The following is a 20,725-nucleotide window of genomic DNA, read 5'->3' on the forward strand; positions in this document are numbered from 1 at the left end:
GTTTACCGTGTTGCCAAAATGTGGCAAACTGCAAAGGCAATCGATGAAATTGCAGCAGTTGGACAAGTTACCACTCCCAGGTTAACCTCTATACACTTCACCAAATGGAAACTGGACTCTCCCTGATTAATACATAAATACATGAAATGCCTTGGCTGAAATATGTTGTAGTGGTAGTTTCTCTCAGCTTGGCAATTTTGGGCTCAGCCTATCTGTAATTCAGGGAAGAGGTTCTCCTAAAGCACAGCAATTAAAATAAAGCCTGTGTGCATTCAGAAAGAACACCTCACAGCTATCATTTACCAGTTTATGACGAGACAAAGGCAGAGCAAGAATTTACTACCGCAACCAATACAACAAAACCCAGCATCATGCTGATAAGCAGTTTGCCTTTTCACACAAGAAACAGAACAACGTTGACAGAAGAGCCATGGATTGTCTTTACTGCCCAACTCCACACCGCCATGCAGCAGTCACACTACTGACATACACAGTACTCCTATGTTAACAAGGCTCATGCAGAGCAGTGGTGCAGTGTACAGCAAAGCATTATCCACACCATTGCAGATAACCATTGCACCTTCATGCTTGCCATCAATCATGGAAACTATGGCCCTATGCAAATGGGCCTACGCACTGTAGAAAACATAGCCAGACCATTAGTAAACAAAGTAACCATTTTATTTACACTGCGTTTTAACAAGAACCGGGAAACACCTGAGCACAGCCTTCACTTAATGAGCCTGTGTGCATATGGAATGATCCTGAAATGGGGATTGCCAATTTCAAAGCACCTTGGGGCAGTGAAAAAAAAAAAAGAGTGCATAAATGAGCATGAGATGATTGAGCACTCTCTCTTGGTGTCCTTTCTTTCCCCTAGTCAGTGGCGTCGGCACGAGCTGTGGGGAAAGGAACTTCTACAGGTAGCACACCGGAGTCCACAATAACAACATCTTTCGTTGGCCTGTCTCTACTGTCTGTGGAAAGCTTCTCCACCTTGCGCACAACATCCTGTTAAAATAGAAAGAGAAGGCAACACAGAGTAGTCAATAGCAGCTCTCCTGGGAAGTGCATGCAAATGATAAATAGCGTGCAGAACGTCACAAGCCTGTCTGGGCAGTATCACATGGCACAGTGCTAACACCAAAGGCTGAGTGCTGTGCAGAAATCATTCAACAAAAATTGTCTCATGCGTACGCCACACGTGTACATCTCTTACTCCAGCATGACAACAGTCATGACCATGCTAGTCACATGCTACCTGCACATTAAATTTCGCTACAACCAGCAGGTACCTGCTGCTGTCCAGAGTCTGACATGGCGGGACCTATCAAGTTTTTTTTGTGTGCACAAAAAGTGTATGGTTCCCATTTAGGCAACTCTGCCACAAAAAGAAAAAAAAATAATACTGGACTTTCTGAGCACTAACTAAGCATGCAATTCAACTTATTTGGGCTAGATGGCATTCCATGCCACATTTGAAATAGTATACGTAAGTGAGTAAAACGAAAGTGTCCGACTGGAAACCAGCTTTTCAAGGCAGCCAACTTTATGGAAGTTGTCTATTACGATTATTGTATCATGTGGCAGGAATGTGTGTAACATTGTCAACAATTATTTCAATGAATAGAGACATTCAGAAAAATCAATGGGTTTCACTAGTGTTGCCAGTACCAAATCCTTTTCAAACAAGTTTCAGCAACAGTAAAATTGTCTCATTATGTAATGTGCCACTTGCACAGATGCCCTTAAGAGACTTACTAGAGTCAAGTTCACTCGAGATGCACACTTCAAACCATGATGCTTCACATACAGAATAAGCAACATGCAGATAGACAAATTAGCCAATGTGAATATCAAGATCGTATGCAGTATGCATACTCTAACAGGAAACATGACAACGTAAGCAGTGAAGACTTAGAGTTGAAGCGATCAGAACTTGGCAAGTATTGTTGAACTCACCATTCCAGCAACAACTTTGCCAAATACAACGTGCTTGCCATCCAGCCAAGTGGTCTTTTTACACGTGATGAAGAACTGTGACCCATTAGTGTCCTTTCCAGCATTGGCCATTGAGAGCCAGCCAGCGCCATAATGCTTGAGCTTGAAGTTCTCGTCAGGGAATCGCTCTCCATAGATGCTACGTCCTATAGGTTAAGCAAGAATAGCATTTTAGGATGCATATATTGAATAAGGCTCAACTGATTGATAACACATCAAATACAAAATACATCACTCCTGCTATGAGCGGAGGATTGACAAGCCATAAAGGAGATGCAAAAGTTTGAGCTATGGCAACATCACTTTCATAATTGCTGCACATTTTCATATAAAAGCTACCACTGCATTTTTCATTTACTCCTTCGTTCCAGCACACTAGGTTGTTTCTTAAACTACTTCAAGCTATTTTAAACCTGCTTAGTAATGCGAGAGCCTATTAAATAATAACACTGCAATGACAATCAAGCACTGTGATACATTCTACAGACATGCAGGCAACAATTTTTGAGGTCATTATATATGCAGTGCTAACAGCTTGATAATCCTTCCAGTGTCCCCAAGTGTCTTTTTTTTTCTTTTTTTTCTCAGATATTATTAAGCGAACACAACGGTTTATTTTCTGTTATTCAGATCATATGGATAATGGCAAATGCAATCTTAGCATGGTCCTCGTTACTCAATATTCCTCTTTAATGTACTGTGTATGGTTTTGCTGCCTTCCAGGCTCTGATGCTCAAGCTATCAATGGTTTTGGCGGGCCTGAATAAATCTAGTTTTTATTAGCGGCAATCAAGGTATTATTATTAGAAAGTGGAGAATTTATGGGTACACCAGTGGCACTGAAAGAGCTAAGCTTTATAAAGCCCAGTACTCACCTCCAGTGCCATCTCCTTTGGTAAAGTCACCACCTTGGATCATGAAGTCTGCAATAACACGGTGGAACTTGCTGCCTTTGTAGCCAACAAGGCTACCATCTTTGGATTTCTACAAAGTAAAAGGAAAGTTTAAAGAAAGCAAACATAGAAACAAAAGTTATTAACAGCTTACCTCAGTCTGGTGCTTCTCGCAGAGTTCCTTAAAGTTCTTGACAGTTTTTGGCACAGTTTTGCCAAAGAGGCCAATTTCTATCCGACCGGCCGGTTCGCCTCCAATTTCGATGTCAAAGTACACCTGAAAAAAAGAAAAAAAATACCGTCGCGGCGTGCGTTACAGCTAAGCTACAAAGTTCTCGGCGAACAAAACTTTGGTGCTACAGCGAACGATGACAAAGTCGTGTACGTGAAACACCTCGAAGATGTGTAATGGATTGCATCAAAGGCACCGGGCGGGTTTACACGTCGGCAGCATGCTCGCGAAGGATCTCACCTTGTCGGTAACTTTAGGGCCTTTGACTTTTTCTTCGGCCGACCACACCACTGTAATGAGGGCCAGAAGACCCAGCGTGCCGATGATAAGGTTCATTTTGAGACACTTAGAAGGGTTTCCTACAGCAAAACATGCAAGCAGAGAATCCTTCCAGGATAGCTTCTGTCGACCGTCGGGATCACTGACGAAGACAGCGACTGACTTGGCACTCTCTTTCATACGACAAATCGCCGACTGATGTCGGACGTGAACGAAAAAAGAAAAAAAAAATGAAGCGGCGTTCCGTGGAGCTCTTTGATTGGTTGATCGGTCGGTGCGTGCATTCGTGGATGGCGGGTGTTGAGACAGCGCCTGCTCATAGAATAAAGAACAACTTTAGAGAAGGGAAACTGTACCTTCCACAGTGGTTCGAAAATAAGAAGCGGCAGCGCATGGAACTTAGTGGGGGGCCCGACAGATGGCGCTACTTAAACAGGAAGCGGAAATCGTTTTTTTTTTTAGTACAATATTCAACATGGCTGCTTTATACCGGTGCCGTACGCTGGGTACGCGCCGTGCTCGCCTCGCTGGCTTTGCGGCATGCCTCAGCTGCCGCGTTTTAATGGCCAGGAGACTAAAGAGCCTCTACTGACGCCCATACAAACAAGCCACAAGTGAGTGAACAGGACGTGCGACTTTATTGGCAGAAGAAAAGCAGTGCACCTTCTCATACAAGATCAGAAATAAAATTTGCATGTCGAGATGCGCTGAAACCATTAACGCGAGCTCGTAAACTGCTCACTTTCGTCGCCGCACATGGCGATCTGGTAACGAGCGACAATCAGTAGCGCAAGCAAATTGGGCAGTGCACCACCTGTTTGCTGTAACAGTCGCCGTAACTTACATTGCGAAGCGATCGGGTGACGCAAGGCATCTGCTGCCGCAACCAACACAGCGACATGGACTAAACGGCATTTTAGCGTTCCCGCTTTTCCAACCTGCACGTTTCTTTTTGTTCTTTCGGGGGCCGCTAATGTGTAACTCATAGTTGGTGCCCCACATTCTCAATGTGGGCATCACCATTTTGCAGCCAGTTTTGCAGGCCTTTCCACCTATGTGGCTATCAACTTCGGACCATGTAATAACGTGTGCTGTCTCCGCTCACGCCACATCACGGCCGATGAAGGCCCACAAGCATAATTTGCCGGCGGCTGCAGCAAGAAATGTCGAATGGGGAGAGCACCAATTACGGTGCATGTAAATTGGGAGTCTTTGTCGCTGTGTGGACTGCAGGAGCAGATGGTTACCTCGGGAGACTGTTGCCCATGCAGCTAACCAGGTCGCCACATCGAAGAAACAGAACACGGCGACTATTATCAAATTAGACTGCATTCAATCACCGCATAAGGTTCAGACAATACACTGTACATTGGCTAAGATCCATATGACAACAGTGGGCACTCACGCACTACAAATTGCATACAGCTTATTCAGCTATCCGACTTCAGGCACAGTGCTTGCCTACGTCGCACATGGTGGTCTAGTAACGAGTGACAACCAGCAGCACAAGCAGATTGGACAGTGCCCCACCTGTTTACACTGACAGTCACCGTAACTTGTACTGCGAATCAATCGGGTGACGCAGGCACCTGCTGCCATAGCCAACACAGCGACATGAACTACCCGGCATCCTAGTGTTACCTCCTTTCCTACATGCACGTTTCTTTTTGTTCTTTCGGTGGCCACTAATGTGTTGCTCACACTTGGTGCCCCACCTGCTCTCAATATGGATGTGGTCTGTTTTGTGGGAATCGCCATTTCGCAGCCACTTTTACAGGCCTTTCCACCCATGTGGATATCAACTTCATACACTTCAAACGATGTAATCATGTATGATAGTCTCTGTTCACGCCAAATCATGGCCAAAGAAGGCCACAAGCATGCTTTACCCACGGCTGCAGCAGGAAAGGACAAACAGGGAGCACCAATCACACTACATGTAAACAGGGAGTTTGTGTCACTGTGTGGACTGCAGGAGCAGGTGCTTACCTCGAGAGGCCATTGGCCAATACAACTGAACAGGCTGCCACATCCCAGAAATGTAACACGGCAACCATGACCAAGTGGGACAACATTGAAACAAGATTATGCAATCAAATCACTTCAGCATACTCTAACATAATGCTCAATCTATACATTGGCACTATGCATTGGCTACGATCTACATCACAACAGTGAGCATACATGCACACGGGTTGCTTGCGGCACGTTCAACCGTCCGACTGTAGGCATAGTGCTTGCCTTCGTCGCACACTGCAGTCTGGTAACAAGCAACAACCAGCAGCGCAAGCAGATTGGACAGTGTGTCCCACATGTTTGCACCGACAGTCGGCGTTGAATATGAGCAGCTTGCATTGCGAAGCAATCGGGTGACGCAAGCATCTGCTGCCACAGCCAACAGCGACATGGAGTGCCCGGCATTTTAGCGTTACCGCCTTTCCGACCTGCATGTTTCTTTTTGTTCTTTTGCATGCCACTAATGTGTAACTCACACTTGGTCCCCCACATTCTCTATATATGGGCATGGTCGGTTTTGTGAACATCACTATGTTGCAGTCACTTTTGCAGGCCTTTCCACACATGTGGATATCAACTTCATACACTTAGAACCATGTAATTATGTATGAGAGTCTCCGTTGACGCCAAATCATGGCCGAGGAAGACCACAAGCAAAATTTGCACACGGCAGCAGCAGGAAAGGACGGAACGGGGAGCACCAACCACGGTGTGCGTGTAAATTCGCAGTCTATGTCACTGTGCGGACTGTAGGAGCAGGTGCTTGCCTCGAGAGACTGTTTCCCAATGCAACTGACCAGGCTCCCACATATGAGAAATGTAACACGGTGACAAGTACCAAGTCGGACAGCGCCGAAACCAGATTCTGCAATCAATCACTTCAATGTAGCTTTCACAAAAACACAGGCTGTCGAGCAAGAATAGCAATCCTGAATGAGACTAGGAATTCAATATGGGAATGAGAAAGCTTGCATTCAAGAAAGAAGCCACTCTACCTTGCAAGCATTGAAAGCCAAAAACATTAACAAAAGTTAAATGCTACATAGCACACAGTGTAAAGGTTAATGCAAGACATACGCCAATGCTGCATCAGCTATTTCAGGAGAGGAATTGCACATGGCAACATATACTAGAAAGAACTGCTACACATATGTTATGCTACTAGACAGTGACTGGCATTAAGTATGAGCAAAGAATCGGTTGACCTTTATTGTTTGTATGAGGAATAGGAATGATCTCTAACAAAAGTGTGGAATGAAAAAGCTTGCATTCATTGACACAAAATTATACTTGGCAAGAACTGGCAAGGCCAGGAAGCTCACTAAGGAAGGGCAAGCTGACAGAACACTCTTAGCCAGCGTCACCTGTGCTTATTCAGAGGTTGCAGGTACATCTGAAGACAAATAATTTTGGTTGTTGAGGTACCTGGATGACTCGGCCAATATCCGTGCTGGTGGAATGGTGGCGTAGGCTCTTTTCACTCTTGAAACAGTCGTCCGTAGACTTGATATCTCATCCAAATAATTCTGGAATGGCTTCTTTGTTTGTGTTCTTGCGAATTCAGCTCCAGCCCCTTCCTGTTGGTGTAGATGGGGGCTCCCGTGATGACCAAGATGTACTTGGCACAGACTCTGTTGGGGCAGAACAATGGCACATGAGATACAGCAGAGATTATCCAAACTCATGTAGTGTTTTCTTTTATGTTCGAACTAATTATGCTGAACTGTAAACATGAACAAATGTTCATATCATCTGCTACAAACAACTGACATGTATCTCAAGACTAGCAAGCCAATACAGCATATATCAAGCATATTTATTTCTGAACCAGGTGTTGTTTACCTTGTAGTAGCAGCCAAAGTCCACACAATGACCTTGTTGTAGCAGGCAGCAGCTTCTGTTTAGTGCATGGAGTGTGTTGCTTTGTACTGGTGCCATCCTCATTACTGCATGTCTGGAACAGAAATTTTGACTGCATCAGAAATTGAATAAGCACAATTTTGCAATATAAAATGCGTAAAGGTGCAACATATACATTGCAATGGCTTGTGACTACAGAACACATGCAAATGTACACTGTTTGTTCTAGGGTGCTTAAGCAGCATGGTAAATAAATATGGTTACTCTCCGTAAAATTGATGTCTGCGTAACTACAATGCATGTCAACAGCTTAAGTATTATTAAGATCACAAATAAGTACATTTGTGCGCTCGTTTATACACTACAGGAGATCACACTGCTGATTTCACAAGCAAAGAGATGAAAGACATGAAGCTATTAGAAATGATGCATTCTTTTTGTGCATGAACGTGATGCACTGCTTCACTACTGCAAAAATAGATGTCCCGAGGTAAGCCAAACTGAACAGCAAGAACATTTGGAACCAACAGGTACGAAATATGGGTGAATTATCATGTGTGCAACTGTTTAATACATTAAATTCAGTACTTTAGCTTCAGTTTATCAAAAGGTTATTCGGTTCTGTGAACGAAAGAAGTTGCCGGCGGACTCGAAAAAAAAATATATTGATAAGGGAACTCAGTCACTTATGGCTACGGCTACAACGAGATGAAAAATGTGACGCGCGTTCCGATATCGTTTCTCTTTCGTGAATGTGTGTATAATGATGGCCTCGCAACTGAAAGTTTATTTCGGAAACAGCAACGGAGGGTCCTGACTGCCCTTATGTAATGCAGCATCTAGTTCGTTAACTTACCTCCGCCTGTAAGTTAACGAGACGAATAAATTACATAGCGATTGAAGCAGTGATGTTAAACGACTCACCAGTTGCTGTCCCCAGTTGCAGCAGGACCCGGCTCCCATTTCGATGCAGACGTGTTCCACATGGCTCACGACTGAAACCTAGCTTTCAGGCTTACACCCCAAATTAAATAACGCGAGACATCGAAGCGCAGTAAACTGGTGTTAGCACAAAATAACCAACCAATGTACGAACCAAGGAATCCGTACCTGCCGCGCACGCGAACATACCGGTAAAAATTTTAAATTCAGGCCAGAGGTCACGTGGGAGGTCGATGATGCTGAACGCTATTTTGCGTTTAAAATGACAAAAAACAACAAAGTTGGTAATGAAAAGTACAATGTAAAATTAGGAATTATAATTTTGCAGTCTTTATCATGCAATAAAAACGCTTCGTTTACTGTTGAAGAAAGTTTGTAGGTTAAAATTGCGCTTACTACGGCGCCTCTAGCGGGAGATAATGTGCTCAACGGGGAACCTTTTTAATTGGTGTACTATGCCTGTTTCTTTAGCAGCGCCGCGCGGTCGATTTTTTCGCCCTCTGTGGCCATTTGTTGAACTTGAGAGTGTGCGGGCCCTGGCCTGCTTCAGACAGCCAGAGACAGCTCGCAACTTGCTTGCTGCAGCGTTAGCCGCAGGTGGGAAAACTGGGGAGAGTGTGCGTGAAGCTGTAACCAAAATATCGAACGCACAGAACAATTCGTCGTCGCGACAGCTGCGCGCACTACCCTGCGCTTCTTGTTGGGAGAAAAACAAAATACACATGGTAGGTGCGTGGCGGGATGTTCAAAACACGATTGCGTGATTACCTGACCCGAGCAACAACTCGCTTGCTCTTGCGAAGTTAAAACTCTACCAATCTCAGCATGTTTTTTGTCTCTACTCATCTGCAGTTCTGTTCTCTGTCTGTTGCGTTTTCCAGAACGCTAGAGATTTCAGGCCGAGTTTGCTATTCTTTTTATTGTTTTTGCCCTTGTCTTCATGGTTGTAACACGTGGACTGCAGAACACAATGCAGCTCATTATTGTACTATGGGCACGTAGCTTGATTATTCAGCCAATTGGTTCACAGCCAATTGGCTAGTGAACATCTAACGCCGTGGAGGAGGCATCAGCGGCAGTAGTACGCACGTACGTACGTGTGTAAGAAGTCAGCACGGTGGACTAAAGCTTCAGCGTTCTTTTTGTCGCCAAATCATCTGCAGCAAACGCTCGCTTCGCTCAACGTAGGTGATTCTTTATTCTATGGTAGTAACGTAACGCAGGCCTCGCCAGCCTCGCTGTGGTTGGTTCTTGCCAGCATTTTCAATGAAAGAAGAAATGCGCCTGCAAAACCAGCGCGACGCATGTCTACAAAATCCCGTTGAAGTGTGGTAAGGTCTATATTGGCCAAACAGGCCGATGCGTCAATGACCATGGACGTGCGAGCATTGTGCATTGACAAGGAGCTGGTCACTTAGCGTTTCAATGTCGTCCGCGTGACTACATGCACACCACTTTTTGAAAGTGTGACGATTCATAGCAGGGGCAGGACGCAAACCGAAAGAGAAATACTTGAGGCATTTTTATATCACTATACAAGAGGAATGAAAATGCATCGGTGTTCCTTCTCTCTCTGAGCGATAAATAGCTTTTCTAAAAGGCTGAATTTAAAGACGTGATAGTTCGGGCAAAATGGTGTGTTCATCAATTTAAAGAATTTGTACTTTGCTAAAAGCATTGAGCATGCATCGGCAGTTTGATGTTCGAGGGTTGATCGGTGTTTTCAAATATGTCAGTTGCCAGTCCAGAGTTGTGGTGTCTGTCCTGTTCGAGTCAATTACACTGGAAGTGATTGCAGGAGAATGCAAATAGTTGTGGAAAGTAATGCTTAGCAGTTCACGCTGTCCAGTTTACGACGAGTCAAAGGTAGAGCAAGAATTTAAGAGTTTGCTTCATGCAGCCAACACATGGTCCAGCATAATGGTAATAAGCAGTTTACCTTTTCATACAAGCAATGGAACGTTGATAGTAAAGGCATGGTCGTCTTGACCGCCTCAACTCCACACCACCACATTGTGTTGGCACTGTTGTCACACATAGTACACATACTGCCAAGATGTAGCCTTGCACAAAGCAGCAATATTACTAGCTCTGCCATTGTACAGCACGGCATCACTCCCACCGTCGCAGTGAAACGATCACACCTTTACGCTTCTCAGCTATCATCGAAACTGAAGCTGAAACGAGCACTTACACTGTACAACACAGAGAGCCAGACCACATGTCGACAAAGTAACCATTTTATTGACAGTATGTTTTAAGAAAAAAACGGAAAACATTTGAGCACAGCCTTCACTTAACGATCCTGTTTGCATACGGAATGATCCTGAAATGGGCATTCCCAATTGCAAAGTACCCTGAGTAATGAACAAAAAAAAAAGGGGGAGGGGTGCATAATTGAGCATTAGATGATTGTGCACTCTCTCTTTGTGGTTTTACTTGCCCCCTAGTCAGTGGCAGCAGTACAAGCTGTAGGGAAAGGAGCCTCCACGGTTAGCACACCAGAGTCCACAATAACAACATCTTTTGTTGGTCTGTCCTTGCTGTCCGTGGAAACCTTCTCCACCTTGCGCACGACATCCTGTTGACACAAGAAGAGAAGGGAACGCAAAGTAGTCGATTGCAGCTCACTTGGGAAGTGCCTGCAGAAGGTCACAAGCCTGTCTGGGATGTATCGCATAGCACAGTGCTAACACCAAAATGCTAAGAGCTGTGCAGAAATCGCTCTTTTACAAAAATTATCTACTGTGTGGGCCACACATGTGCAGCTCATACTGTGGCTCCAGGATCTTTTAAGAGATTAACAAAAGTGCAGACCATGCTAGCTGAACGCTTCCAGCACATAAAATTTCGCTACACCCAGCAGATGCCTACTGCTGTCCAGTCTCAAACATGGCAGGGTCCCATCAAGCTTTTCTTGCGAGTGTAAAAAGTAAACTCTTCCCATTCAGTCCACGCTGTTACAGAGCCTTCAGAAAGGATAATGAGCTTTCCAAGCTACAACTGTAAAACAGCAATTCATTTATTTTGGCCATATGGCATTTCCTGCCTATATTTGAAATGCATGTAGGAATGTAAAACAAGAGTGTCCAAATCAAAAGTTGCTTTCCAAGGCAACCAACTTCATGGAATTTTGGAAAACAATTGCAATCATTTTGTCATGTAAATGGAATGTGCGCACAGCATTGTAACATTTCAATGAACGGACAAGTTCGCTTTACTACTTAGCTTTAGTACCAGTACTATGGCTTTTGCCAGTTGTTCCAGGACCAAATAGACTGATTGCCTATAGGTTTTAGCAGTTATAAAACTGTGTGGTTTCGTTATGTGTCACTTGAACACCCTTAGGCATTTACGATACTCCATCTCACAAGTCTCACAGAAGCACTGTGGAAGTTGCTGGACTGCTCTTAGTGAATAGGAAAGCTGAATGCCCCTCGAGATCTGTTCATCTGTGCTGCATCTTCTGCTCAGCAGCTGCTGAATTCACAATATACGATGCGCAAACGCCCTAACATGTCACTTATCACTGTAACATATGTCCCAAGAAAAACCAAAGCTCTCTAATCCTGCGATTATTCAGACAGCTACGCACGGTACTATATCCCATTGCGCAAGGGTATTGACTGTGTATGCCTCGTATGAACTTGAGATGAAGTATAGAGTTAAGTTCACGTGAGATGCACACTGTACATACGAAAAAAGCAGCATGCAGGTAAAAGATACCCAATGTGATTATCTAAATTGTATGCACTGTGTGCTCCGTCACGGGACATGTTGCAACATAAGCAGCAAAGACTTGTGCAAACTTGGCTCTCAAACTGCTGAAGCTATCACAACTTGCTTAGTGTTCACGAAACTCACCATTCCAGCAAGAACTTTGCCAAACACAACGTGCTTGCCATCTAGCCAAGTGGTCTTCTTGCATGTGATGAAGAACTGTGACCCATTAGTGTCCTTTCCAGCATTGGCCATTGAGAGCCAGCCAGCACCATAATGCTTTAGCTTGAAGTTCTCGTCGGCGAATCGATCTCCATAGATGCTACGTCCTACAAATTAAGCAAAAAGAGCAATTCTAGGAAGTATCAACATGTCGAAGCGGCAAAGCCCCCCCCCCAAAAAGAAGATGCGCTTAAAGTGCTTTAAATAAAAATATCGAGCAAGACTAGATTGGTACAGATCACACATATGGAACACAAAATTCACTACTGCTGAGAGACAACAAAGGTTCCAAATATCTGAGATATGGCAATTAACATTACTTTGATAATACAAATATTTTCACATAGCAGCTGTGATTATTTTTTTTCTCTCTCTACCCTCCAGCACACTAAGCTGCTTTTTAAACTACTGAAGAAATTATTTTCCATTTCTCTGATACCCCCAGATTATTAGCTTCAAGTTGTTCTTTGTAGTAGCTTGGCAATTCAACAGCACACTGAAGAATATACCATATACCTTTTTTTTTAATTATGGGGTTTTACATGCCAAAACCACAGTATAATTATGAGGCACGCCCTAGTCTGGTACTCCAGGGATTAATTTTGACCACCTCTGATTGTGCACTTAATGCATGGGACCATGGGTGTTATTGCATTTCGCCCCCATCCAGATGCGGCCAGAATTTGACACCACGACCTCAGGCTTAGCAGCGCAACAAGCCACTGTGCCACCACAGCAGGTGCCATAGTTTACAATTAAGCATTGTGAAAATGGTTGCAATTAAGAGCATTTTTCTAGAGACCATGGTGACTCCAATCTCACCTCCAGTGCCATTTCCTTTAGTAAAGTCACCACCTTGCAGCATGAAGTCTGGTATAACACGGTGGAACTTGCTGCCCTTGTAGCCAACAAGGCCACCATCTTTTGATGTCTACAAAGTGAGAGAAAAAGTAGTGAAGTTTAAAAGCCATGCACACTTTATTAGCAGCATTAGCAGCTCACCTCTGTCAGGTGCTTTTGGCACAGTTCCTTGAAGTTCTGGACAGTTTTTGGCACAACCTTGCCAAACAGACCAATTTCTATACGGCCGGCCGGTTTGCCTCCAATCTCAATGTCGAAGAAAACCTAAAAATAAAAATACCGTCGCGGCGTGAATTGGCGTAGCCAAGGGGGGCAGGCACAGTGGGCATGTGCACCCCACTCCACGACATTCCGCCCAGCTTCCCCTCTCACCCCCTCCGCGTCTTCGGTCAAGTAGACGTTGGTTAAGTCAAAGCAGACATTGCTTCACCCCCCAAAAGAAAAAAAAAAAACAAAGATGAAAAAAAGTCTGGCTACGCCACTGGAGCCAATTAGCTATAAAGTTATCGGCGGACAAAACTTGGGTGCTTCAGCAGACATACTACGTGTATGTGAAGCATCACTGCGAAACGCACTGCATCAAATTCGGCACCGCAGGCGCGCTTACAGGTCGGCATGCATACGCTTCCAAGGGAACAGCCACATAATCAGCATGCTCGCAACGGATCTCACCTTGTCGGTAACTTCGACCGACGACATTTTGAGGAGTTTCCTACAACAAAACGTGCAAGCAGAATGTTCTACCAGGAGAGCTTCCGCGGCCGTCGGGATCACTGACGAAGACGGCGACTGACCTAGCTGGCAGCCTCTTTCATACGACCAAACGGCGGGTGGTTCCGGGCGCACAAAAAGAATAAAAAAGAAAGACAGAAATATTAAGCGGCGTTCCGTGGAGCTCTTTGATTCGTTGATTGGCTGAGTGTGCGCGCGTGCAGACGTGGATGGTGGTTGTCGATACTGCTATCGCAGAAACGAATCAAGCGGCCGTTGTGCGCGCGCGAACGCCAATGTATGAAGTCCACAAACGAGAAAAAGAGAGAGAGAGTACCCTTGTCGCGCCCACTTTCCTTGCGTGTCCAAAGGCGCGTAACCGCTGTTATCACGTGCATTCAAAATGTCCAATGCGTGTTTTAAATACAGAACATACGGTGTGCTTTACGTTTGATGTATTATTATTGTATTGTTACTAATTTTGTGTGTGCGTGCGTAGAATATTCGCACTCTTGCGTATTTAATATGACCATGCAACTCTATGCGTATTCACGATAATAGTTAAAGTGTCGACGGGCCATCAAAATCCGCTAGATCTTTCTTGCTGGACTGTCGGAGACACACCCCGCTTACGTTTCTAATATATCGGGTATAACGAAGGCAATTTCGTGGTCGATACGACTTCGTTATAACGAGTTTAGACTATATGTATGAAGGTTCGACTGCACGGCAAGTCTTTCAGACTTTTCTGAAAACAAGCATTTCAGGAAAAGAAGCAAGAAGAAAAGGCATTATTTATATCGGAGAACTTGCGAATCCTCTATCTCGAAGGCGATTATGCCGAAGGCAGAAATCGGTTTCATCAGCAACTACCGCAGTTCTGCTGCATTTGAAAGAAAGAAAGGTAAAATCCGGTGATTGCAGTATGGAAGCGGGTTTCTTTTATTTAATCCGTCAATTATTTTATAAAAATTGATGTGTTGCAAAATAAAATAAATATGCGATAATTATATATGGATCGATTTTACAACTGCAGTGCAGCTAAGCAATAAAAAAAAAAGGATGCTACAATTCCAGAATATTGGAAACGTCTAGCAGTATTAAGAACTGGTTACGTAGAACATATGATGAACACGATTCTGAAATTGCTAAATTCCTACCGTGAAAGATGTCGACGTTGAGCGTCAACGGAAAAGAGAGAATTAATTGTACTTGCAGTTTGGTTTATGTCAATGAAGATAGGTTACAATGAAGTTGTGTATATCTTTGTGCATAGGTATATAGGAAGGAAGCCAGAATAAGAATGCACACGGTCTGCGGCAGTATTTTAAACAAGCTTTCTTTCTTTTTTTTTTTTTTTTTTTTTTGCGTGTTCTGGACGTGTCGCTATAGATGTTGTTGATAGAGGGCAACTAATTTCTGTCTTGCCGAGTGCTGACCACGTCAAAGAAAGAGACAGAGAAAGGGGTAGAACGTTGCAAAGCGCGATGCGGGAATAAAATTTTGCGTAAGGCGGGCCTGTCGCTCGGGCACGCCGATACGAGTTTGTGTGCTTGCGTTTTCCTAGGAAGGCCGCAATGACGCGAGTGCTGGGACCCCCAGCTGCATTGGGTCCTCAGCCATCAGTTCGGAAGGGAACCTCGACGCTTCGAGCATGTTACCCGACAGTATGGTCACCCTCAGGTCTAATCGCCCGGTAGAGGGGAAGTCTGTTACGTCTCAACACGGCAAAGGGCATTCTTTACCTGCTTCCCACGTGGCGGAAAAGGCCAAGCAGGCCCAGGGCCTTACTTGAGCCCAAACCCTCAGCCACGTCCCTCTTTACCCTTCCCCCTTTCAATAAAGTTTATCACCACCACCTCCCACGTGGCACCTCCCTCCCTTTTTTATTTCGCCAGTGCCCGTCCAGACGTCGACGCTGCCCTGGCGCCGCGGCCGTTGACAGGTCAGCAAAGAAACGACCACCGGATTCTGTAGACGCGGTAACAACCATGAAGGGTCGCACCGTCGCTGCAGGCTGACCGTCACCGAGATCCCACTAATTTATGTAAGAGCCAACGTCGCGGACTACCGCGAGAACTGCATCGACTTGTTTCCCAGATTGTTTCCCAGATTGCCACGTGGTTGCCTCGTATGCGGGTGCGATTGTGCAACATTGGAGGCGAAGTCCGGCAGAACGGTGCGACGTCAGGGGAGGGATTTTGCGAGTTGTTCTACGATTATGATTGACCGAGATACAGTCGTCAGATTCCCTAGTCTATAATCTCCAAGCCGGGGGGGAGGGGGCTACCGGGCTTCACCTCCCCCCCCCCCCGCTGAAGTTTTTCCGGCTGGCGCCCGGGTCCTTTAAGCCAGGCACGTCTCCTGTGAACAAAGGCACATATCCTTCGAACACCATCTCTAGACGAAGTACAGGATGGTACACACCTTCAGGCAGACGAAAGGCTCGCTCAAGGTTATAATTGTATTATTATGCACCAAGCATGGGAAACTTGACAGGAAATTATGGAACCTTAATATATATCCTGGCTACGCACCTGTCTCCTAGGTAAGACTGTTCCAAAAGCGGACACCTTCGGTGCAGTGCGAGGGCCGAGGTGAGCTCAGACAGTTAACATGTGCTCCTACATGCAGTGTGCTTCCATATCTGGAGCCACTGTAAAATATGTGAAATAAACCCTCTTCCCTTCTCTCCTACTCCCGGACGTACTCATCCCTGTGGCTGAAGGATTCCTGGCCTACACGCTACCCTGAGCTGCAACACCATCAATTATATATAGGTATAGGCACAAAACCAATGTCGCCATAGCCCAGCCCTGGCTACGCCACGGTGCAGCGATATACATTTGCATAGCCGACGCAGCTATGGCGTTGCGCTGCTAAGCACGAGGTCACGGGTTCGATTCCCTGCTGCTGTGGCTGCATTGCGGTGGGGCCTAAATGGAAGAATGCTCATGTACTTCAATTGAGGCGCACTTTACAAAAAACTCCAGATGGTCAAATTGGGCGTCTCCCACTACAGCATGCCTCAATCAAATCTGGTTCTGGTGTGTAAAACCACATTTACTTTTGCATATTTCCAAGGAGACTTTACAACTGTTCAACGTTCAGTATAGACAATACATCAATATTTAACAATTTGATAAATCTGGAGTCGATTGCATGTTGTAGTGGCAGCTTCCGAGCTTGGCACTTGTAGGCCCAGCCCATCTGTTAGTTCAAGAAAGAAGCTCTTCTAAAGCAACGAAATTTAAAATAAAACATCTGTGTTCATGAAGCACACCTCATGACTATCATTTGTCATTTTACGATGTTACAAAGACACAGCAAGAATTTGCTGTGGCACAGTATTAGCACATAGCCCAGTATTATGCACCACAAAAGCAACAGAACGTTGGTAGAAGAGCCACGGTTGTCTACCAGCCAACTCCACTCCACCAGATAGCATTGGCACCATTGTGATACATAGTACTACGTACTACTGCTAAGGTTACAAGACTTGCACAGAGCAGTGCTATTACTAGTTGTGCAGTTGTATAGCACGACATTACCACCACCATCACAGTTAAACCTTTGCACACCTTCATGTTTGTCAACATGCATGGAAACTGTGGCCCACACTGACATGGCCACTTACACTTTATAAAACACAGCCAGACTACTCATACACAATGTAGCCATTTTATTTAAATTGTGTTTTGGAAAAACTGGAAGCCACCTGAGCACAGTCTGCACTTAATGAGCCTGTGTGCACATGGAATCATGCTGAAATGGGGATCGCCAATGTCAAAGTAAAAGTACCTTTGGGTAATGGTAAAAAAAAAGTGGATAAATGTGCATGAGATGATGGAGCACTCTCTCTTTGTGACCTTTATTCTCCCTAGTCAGTAGCGTCAGCACAAGCTGTGGGGAAAGGAGCTTCCACGGACAGCACACCGCAGTCAGCAATAACAACATCTTTTGATGGTTTGTCCTTGCTGTCTGTGGGAATCTTCTCCACCTTGCGCACAACATCCTGTTGACACAGAAAGAGAAGGTAACACAGAGTAGGTAATCATTAGCTCGCAGAGGAAGTGCATGAAAATGTTGAATAGCTTGCAGGTCATAAGCCTGTCTCGGAAGTGTCACTTAGCACAGTTCTAACACCAAAATGCTCTGCAGAGATTGTTCTTTAATAAAATTGTCTAATGAGTGGGCAACATGAGTACAGCTTATACTCTTGCTTGTGGATCTTCTAACAGATTGTCAAAAATGCAGACCATGCTAGCCACACACTTCTGACAAGTTAAGTTTCACTACAACCAGAGGGTGCTTGCTGCTGTCCAGTCCCAAACATTGTGGGGCCCATCAAGATACTCTTGTGTGTGTAAAAAGTCCATTGTTACAATTAAGCCTACACTGCTACAGAGCCTTCAGAAAAGATACCAAACTTTCCAAGTTACAACTAAAATGCAATTCACATATTTTGGCTAGGCGGCATTCCCTGCCCATATATGAAATACTACAAGTAGGAAAGTAAAACAAAAGTGTCCATTTGGAAAGCTGGTTCCAAAGACACTTCATGGAGTTTTGTAAATGGTCAATTGCAACGATCCTATAATGTAACTGGAATGTGTGCATAGCACTAACATTTCAATGAACAGACCACGACCTACTGTATAATACAGTAGGTCGTGGAACAGACAAGTTTGGCTTTTGTCAGTTGTGCCAGCACTAAACTATTTTTTAATACCAATAGCCTTTAGCAATGATAAAATTGTGCGGTTTTGTAACAAGGCACTTGAACAGATGCCCTTGGGCATTTACAAGGGTCAAGTTCACATGAGATGCACACTTCACATACAGAAAAAGCAGCATGCAGGTAAGAGATAGCCAAAGTGATTTACCAAAATTGTATGCAGTGTCACAAGAATTATGACAATGCAAGCAGCGAAGATTTGCTGGAACGAACTCGGCACTAAACAGCCGAGGCGATCGCAAATTGCTTAGTGCTGTTAATTAAACTCACCATTCCAGCAAGAACTTTGCCAAACACAACGTGCTTGCCATCTAGCCAAGTGGTCTTCTTGCACGTGATGAAGAACTGCGACCCATTAGTGTCCTTGCCAGCATTGGCCATTGAGAGCCAGCCAGCACCATAATGCTTGAGCTTGAAGTTCTCGTCGGGGAATTCATCTCCATAGATGCTACGTCCTATAAAATTAAGCAATAACAATTTTAGGATGCATAAATAACATGTCGAAGTGGTAAAGCCCAGATGCAAATGCGCTTAAAGTGCTCTAAATAAAAATAGTGAAGAAGACTAGATTGGTAGATTACACACCTGGAAAACAGAATTTATCACTCTTCCTGTGAGCCAATAAAATACCAAAAAATTTGATATATGGCAACATTACCTTGATAACCCTGTATGTTATCATAAAACAGCTGCAACTATCTCGTGATTCCCTCTCTCCACTCCAGCACACCAAGATCTTTTTTAAACTACTGAGTAAATATTGTTTTCCATTTCACTGCTACCTTCATACATGATCCTTGGCTTCAAGTTATTTTTGTAGCTGCTTGGTAATGCGACAGCACACCAAAGAATACACCATAAATTACAATAAACCATTTTAACACATTGTGTAAAAATGGAAGCCAGTCATTTAGAAGCCATCATTTATGCAGGGCAAACAACTTGTTAAGCTTATAGCTGGTGGGCCGACAGGGTTATTGCAACTTCGTCGCACATGCATAAAAGTCGTTGGAGGAGCACTTCTTTATAAAGACCAGTAACTCGTATCTCACCTCCAGTGCCATCTCCATCCGTGAAGTCACCGCCCTGGAGCATAAATTCTGGAATAACACGGTGGAACTTGCTGCCCTTGTAGCCAACAAGGCTACCATCTTTGGATTTCTACAAAGTAAAAATAATAATGATAATGAGAAAAAATGAGGAACGTTTAAGGACGTATACTTTATTAGGAACACTAACAGCTCACTTCTGTCAGGTGCTTTTGGCACAACTCCTTGAAATTCTTGACAGTTTTTGGCACAACCTTGCCAAACAGACCAATTTCTATACGACCGGCCGGTTTGCCTCCAATCTGGATGTCGAAGTACACCTACAAATAAAAATATCACCATGGCGTGCATTAGAGCTCTCAATGAACAAAACTTTGGTGCTTTGGCAGACGTGTACGTGAAGCATGTTGTAAGTGTGAAATGCACTGTATCAAAGGCACCCTGGGCGCGTTTACAGGTAGGCAGCATGCCCCCGACGGATCTCACCTTGTCGGTAACTTCGGGGCCTTTGCCTTCAGCCATTTTGAAGAGTTTCCTACAACAAAACGTCCAAGCAGAGTGTCCTACCAGGAAAGGTTCTGCCTGTCAAGATCACTGACGAAGACGGCGACTGAGCGAATGATCTCGTAGCTTCATTCGTACAAGTCGCCGACTGATGCCTGATGCCGGACGCACAAAGAAGGAAGGGGAAAAAAAATGGGAGGGGGTGAGGGGAACTTAAACGGCGTTCCGTGGGAGCAAGCAATCGTTCCGTGGAGCTCTTTGATTAGTTGAGCGGCTGCATGGGCGCACGCGCAGTTCCAGTTGGTGGTTGTTGATGCCGCTGTCCCAGAAACGCACCAAATAGCCGTAGTTGAACTGCGCGCGCGGGCGCCAATAAATCAAAGTACGCAGTAAGAAAAAAAAGAAATGTCTTCAAAGATGTCGCTGCAAGCGTTACCTTCTTTATTCTATGGTGTCCATAGAGTTCATAACTCTATAATAGCGTCAGGCAGTGCCTTCGTCAGGGCGACAAACCATCGACAAACTTATCATAACTACATAACGCTGTGCTTTACGTTTGAAGTTGGTTCTTAGCCTATGGTTTGAAGCAAGCAGTAACGGACTAAGCGATCGACGTTGGGCTAGTTGGTGTTTTATTGGGAAGGGGCAGGAAGGGGAGGGGGGCAAACAGCGGGCAAGACGAGGACAAATATACCGA

At 44.7% G+C, this 20,725-nt stretch overlaps 3 protein-coding genes across 3 annotated transcripts; all 3 read right to left on the reverse strand.

Moving 5' to 3' along the window:
• Positions 1-659: 659 nt before the first annotated feature.
• LOC126541397 (peptidyl-prolyl cis-trans isomerase 6-like) lies at positions 660-8,856 on the reverse strand. Its single transcript, XM_050188162.3, has 6 exons — positions 8,765-8,856; positions 3,367-3,717; positions 3,049-3,171; positions 2,877-2,985; positions 1,963-2,147; positions 660-1,011 (listed from the first exon to the last, which is right to left on the reverse strand). The coding sequence occupies exons 2-6, from the start codon at positions 3,583-3,585 to the stop codon at positions 877-879; spliced, it is 771 nt and encodes a 256-aa protein (XP_050044119.1). The 5' UTR covers positions 3,586-3,717; positions 8,765-8,856; the 3' UTR covers positions 660-876.
• A 1,591-nt stretch (positions 8,857-10,447) lies between these two features.
• Positions 10,448-14,020, reverse strand: LOC126541399 (peptidyl-prolyl cis-trans isomerase B-like). Its single transcript, XM_050188164.3, has 5 exons — positions 13,699-14,020; positions 13,168-13,290; positions 12,988-13,096; positions 12,088-12,272; positions 10,448-10,804 (listed from the first exon to the last, which is right to left on the reverse strand). The coding sequence occupies exons 1-5, from the start codon at positions 13,723-13,725 to the stop codon at positions 10,670-10,672; spliced, it is 579 nt and encodes a 192-aa protein (XP_050044121.1). The 5' UTR covers positions 13,726-14,020; the 3' UTR covers positions 10,448-10,669.
• Positions 14,021-17,404: 3,384 nt separating this feature from the next.
• Positions 17,405-20,387, reverse strand: LOC126541398 (peptidyl-prolyl cis-trans isomerase B-like). The gene is made up of 5 exons (XM_050188163.3): positions 20,011-20,387; positions 19,722-19,844; positions 19,528-19,636; positions 18,746-18,930; positions 17,405-17,752 (listed from the first exon to the last, which is right to left on the reverse strand). The coding sequence occupies exons 1-5, from the start codon at positions 20,044-20,046 to the stop codon at positions 17,618-17,620; spliced, it is 588 nt and encodes a 195-aa protein (XP_050044120.1). The 5' UTR covers positions 20,047-20,387; the 3' UTR covers positions 17,405-17,617.
• Between the last annotated feature and the right edge of the window lie 338 nt (positions 20,388-20,725).

The sequence above is a fragment of the Dermacentor andersoni genome, chromosome 2 (assembly GCF_023375885.2).
Source record: "Dermacentor andersoni chromosome 2, qqDerAnde1_hic_scaffold, whole genome shotgun sequence".
NCBI lineage: Eukaryota > Metazoa > Arthropoda > Arachnida > Ixodida > Ixodidae > Dermacentor > Dermacentor andersoni.

Bases quoted from the DNA above. Each gene is read 5' to 3' on its own strand.
- LOC126541398 (XM_050188163.3), bottom strand. From the start codon at position 20,046: ATGGCTGAAGGCAAAGGCCCCGAAGTTACCGACAAG. The intron at 18,931-19,527 runs GTGAGATACGAG...TTAATTTTATAG, and splicing joins GGATGGAGATGGCACTGGAG to GACGTAGCATCTATGGAGAT. The intron at 17,753-18,745 runs GTGAGTTTAATT...CTGTGTCAACAG, and splicing joins GCAAAGTTCTTGCTGGAATG to GATGTTGTGCGCAAGGTGGA.
- LOC126541399 (XM_050188164.3), bottom strand. From the start codon at position 13,725: ATGTCGTCGGTCGAAGTTACCGACAAG. The intron at 13,097-13,167 runs GTGAGCTGCTAA...CTCACTTTGTAG, and splicing joins GCCAAAAGCACCTGACAGAG to ACATCAAAAGATGGTGGCCT. The intron at 12,273-12,987 runs GTGAGATTGGAG...CTTAATTTGTAG, and splicing joins TAAAGGAAATGGCACTGGAG to GACGTAGCATCTATGGAGAT.
- LOC126541397 (XM_050188162.3), bottom strand. From the start codon at position 3,585: ATGAAAGAGAGTGCCAAGTCAGTCGCTGTCTTCGTCAGTGATCCCGAC. The intron at 2,986-3,048 runs GTAAGCTGTTAA...TTTACTTTGTAG, and splicing joins GCGAGAAGCACCAGACTGAG to AAATCCAAAGATGGTAGCCT. The intron at 2,148-2,876 runs GTGAGTACTGGG...CTTAACCTATAG, and splicing joins CAAAGGAGATGGCACTGGAG to GACGTAGCATCTATGGAGAG.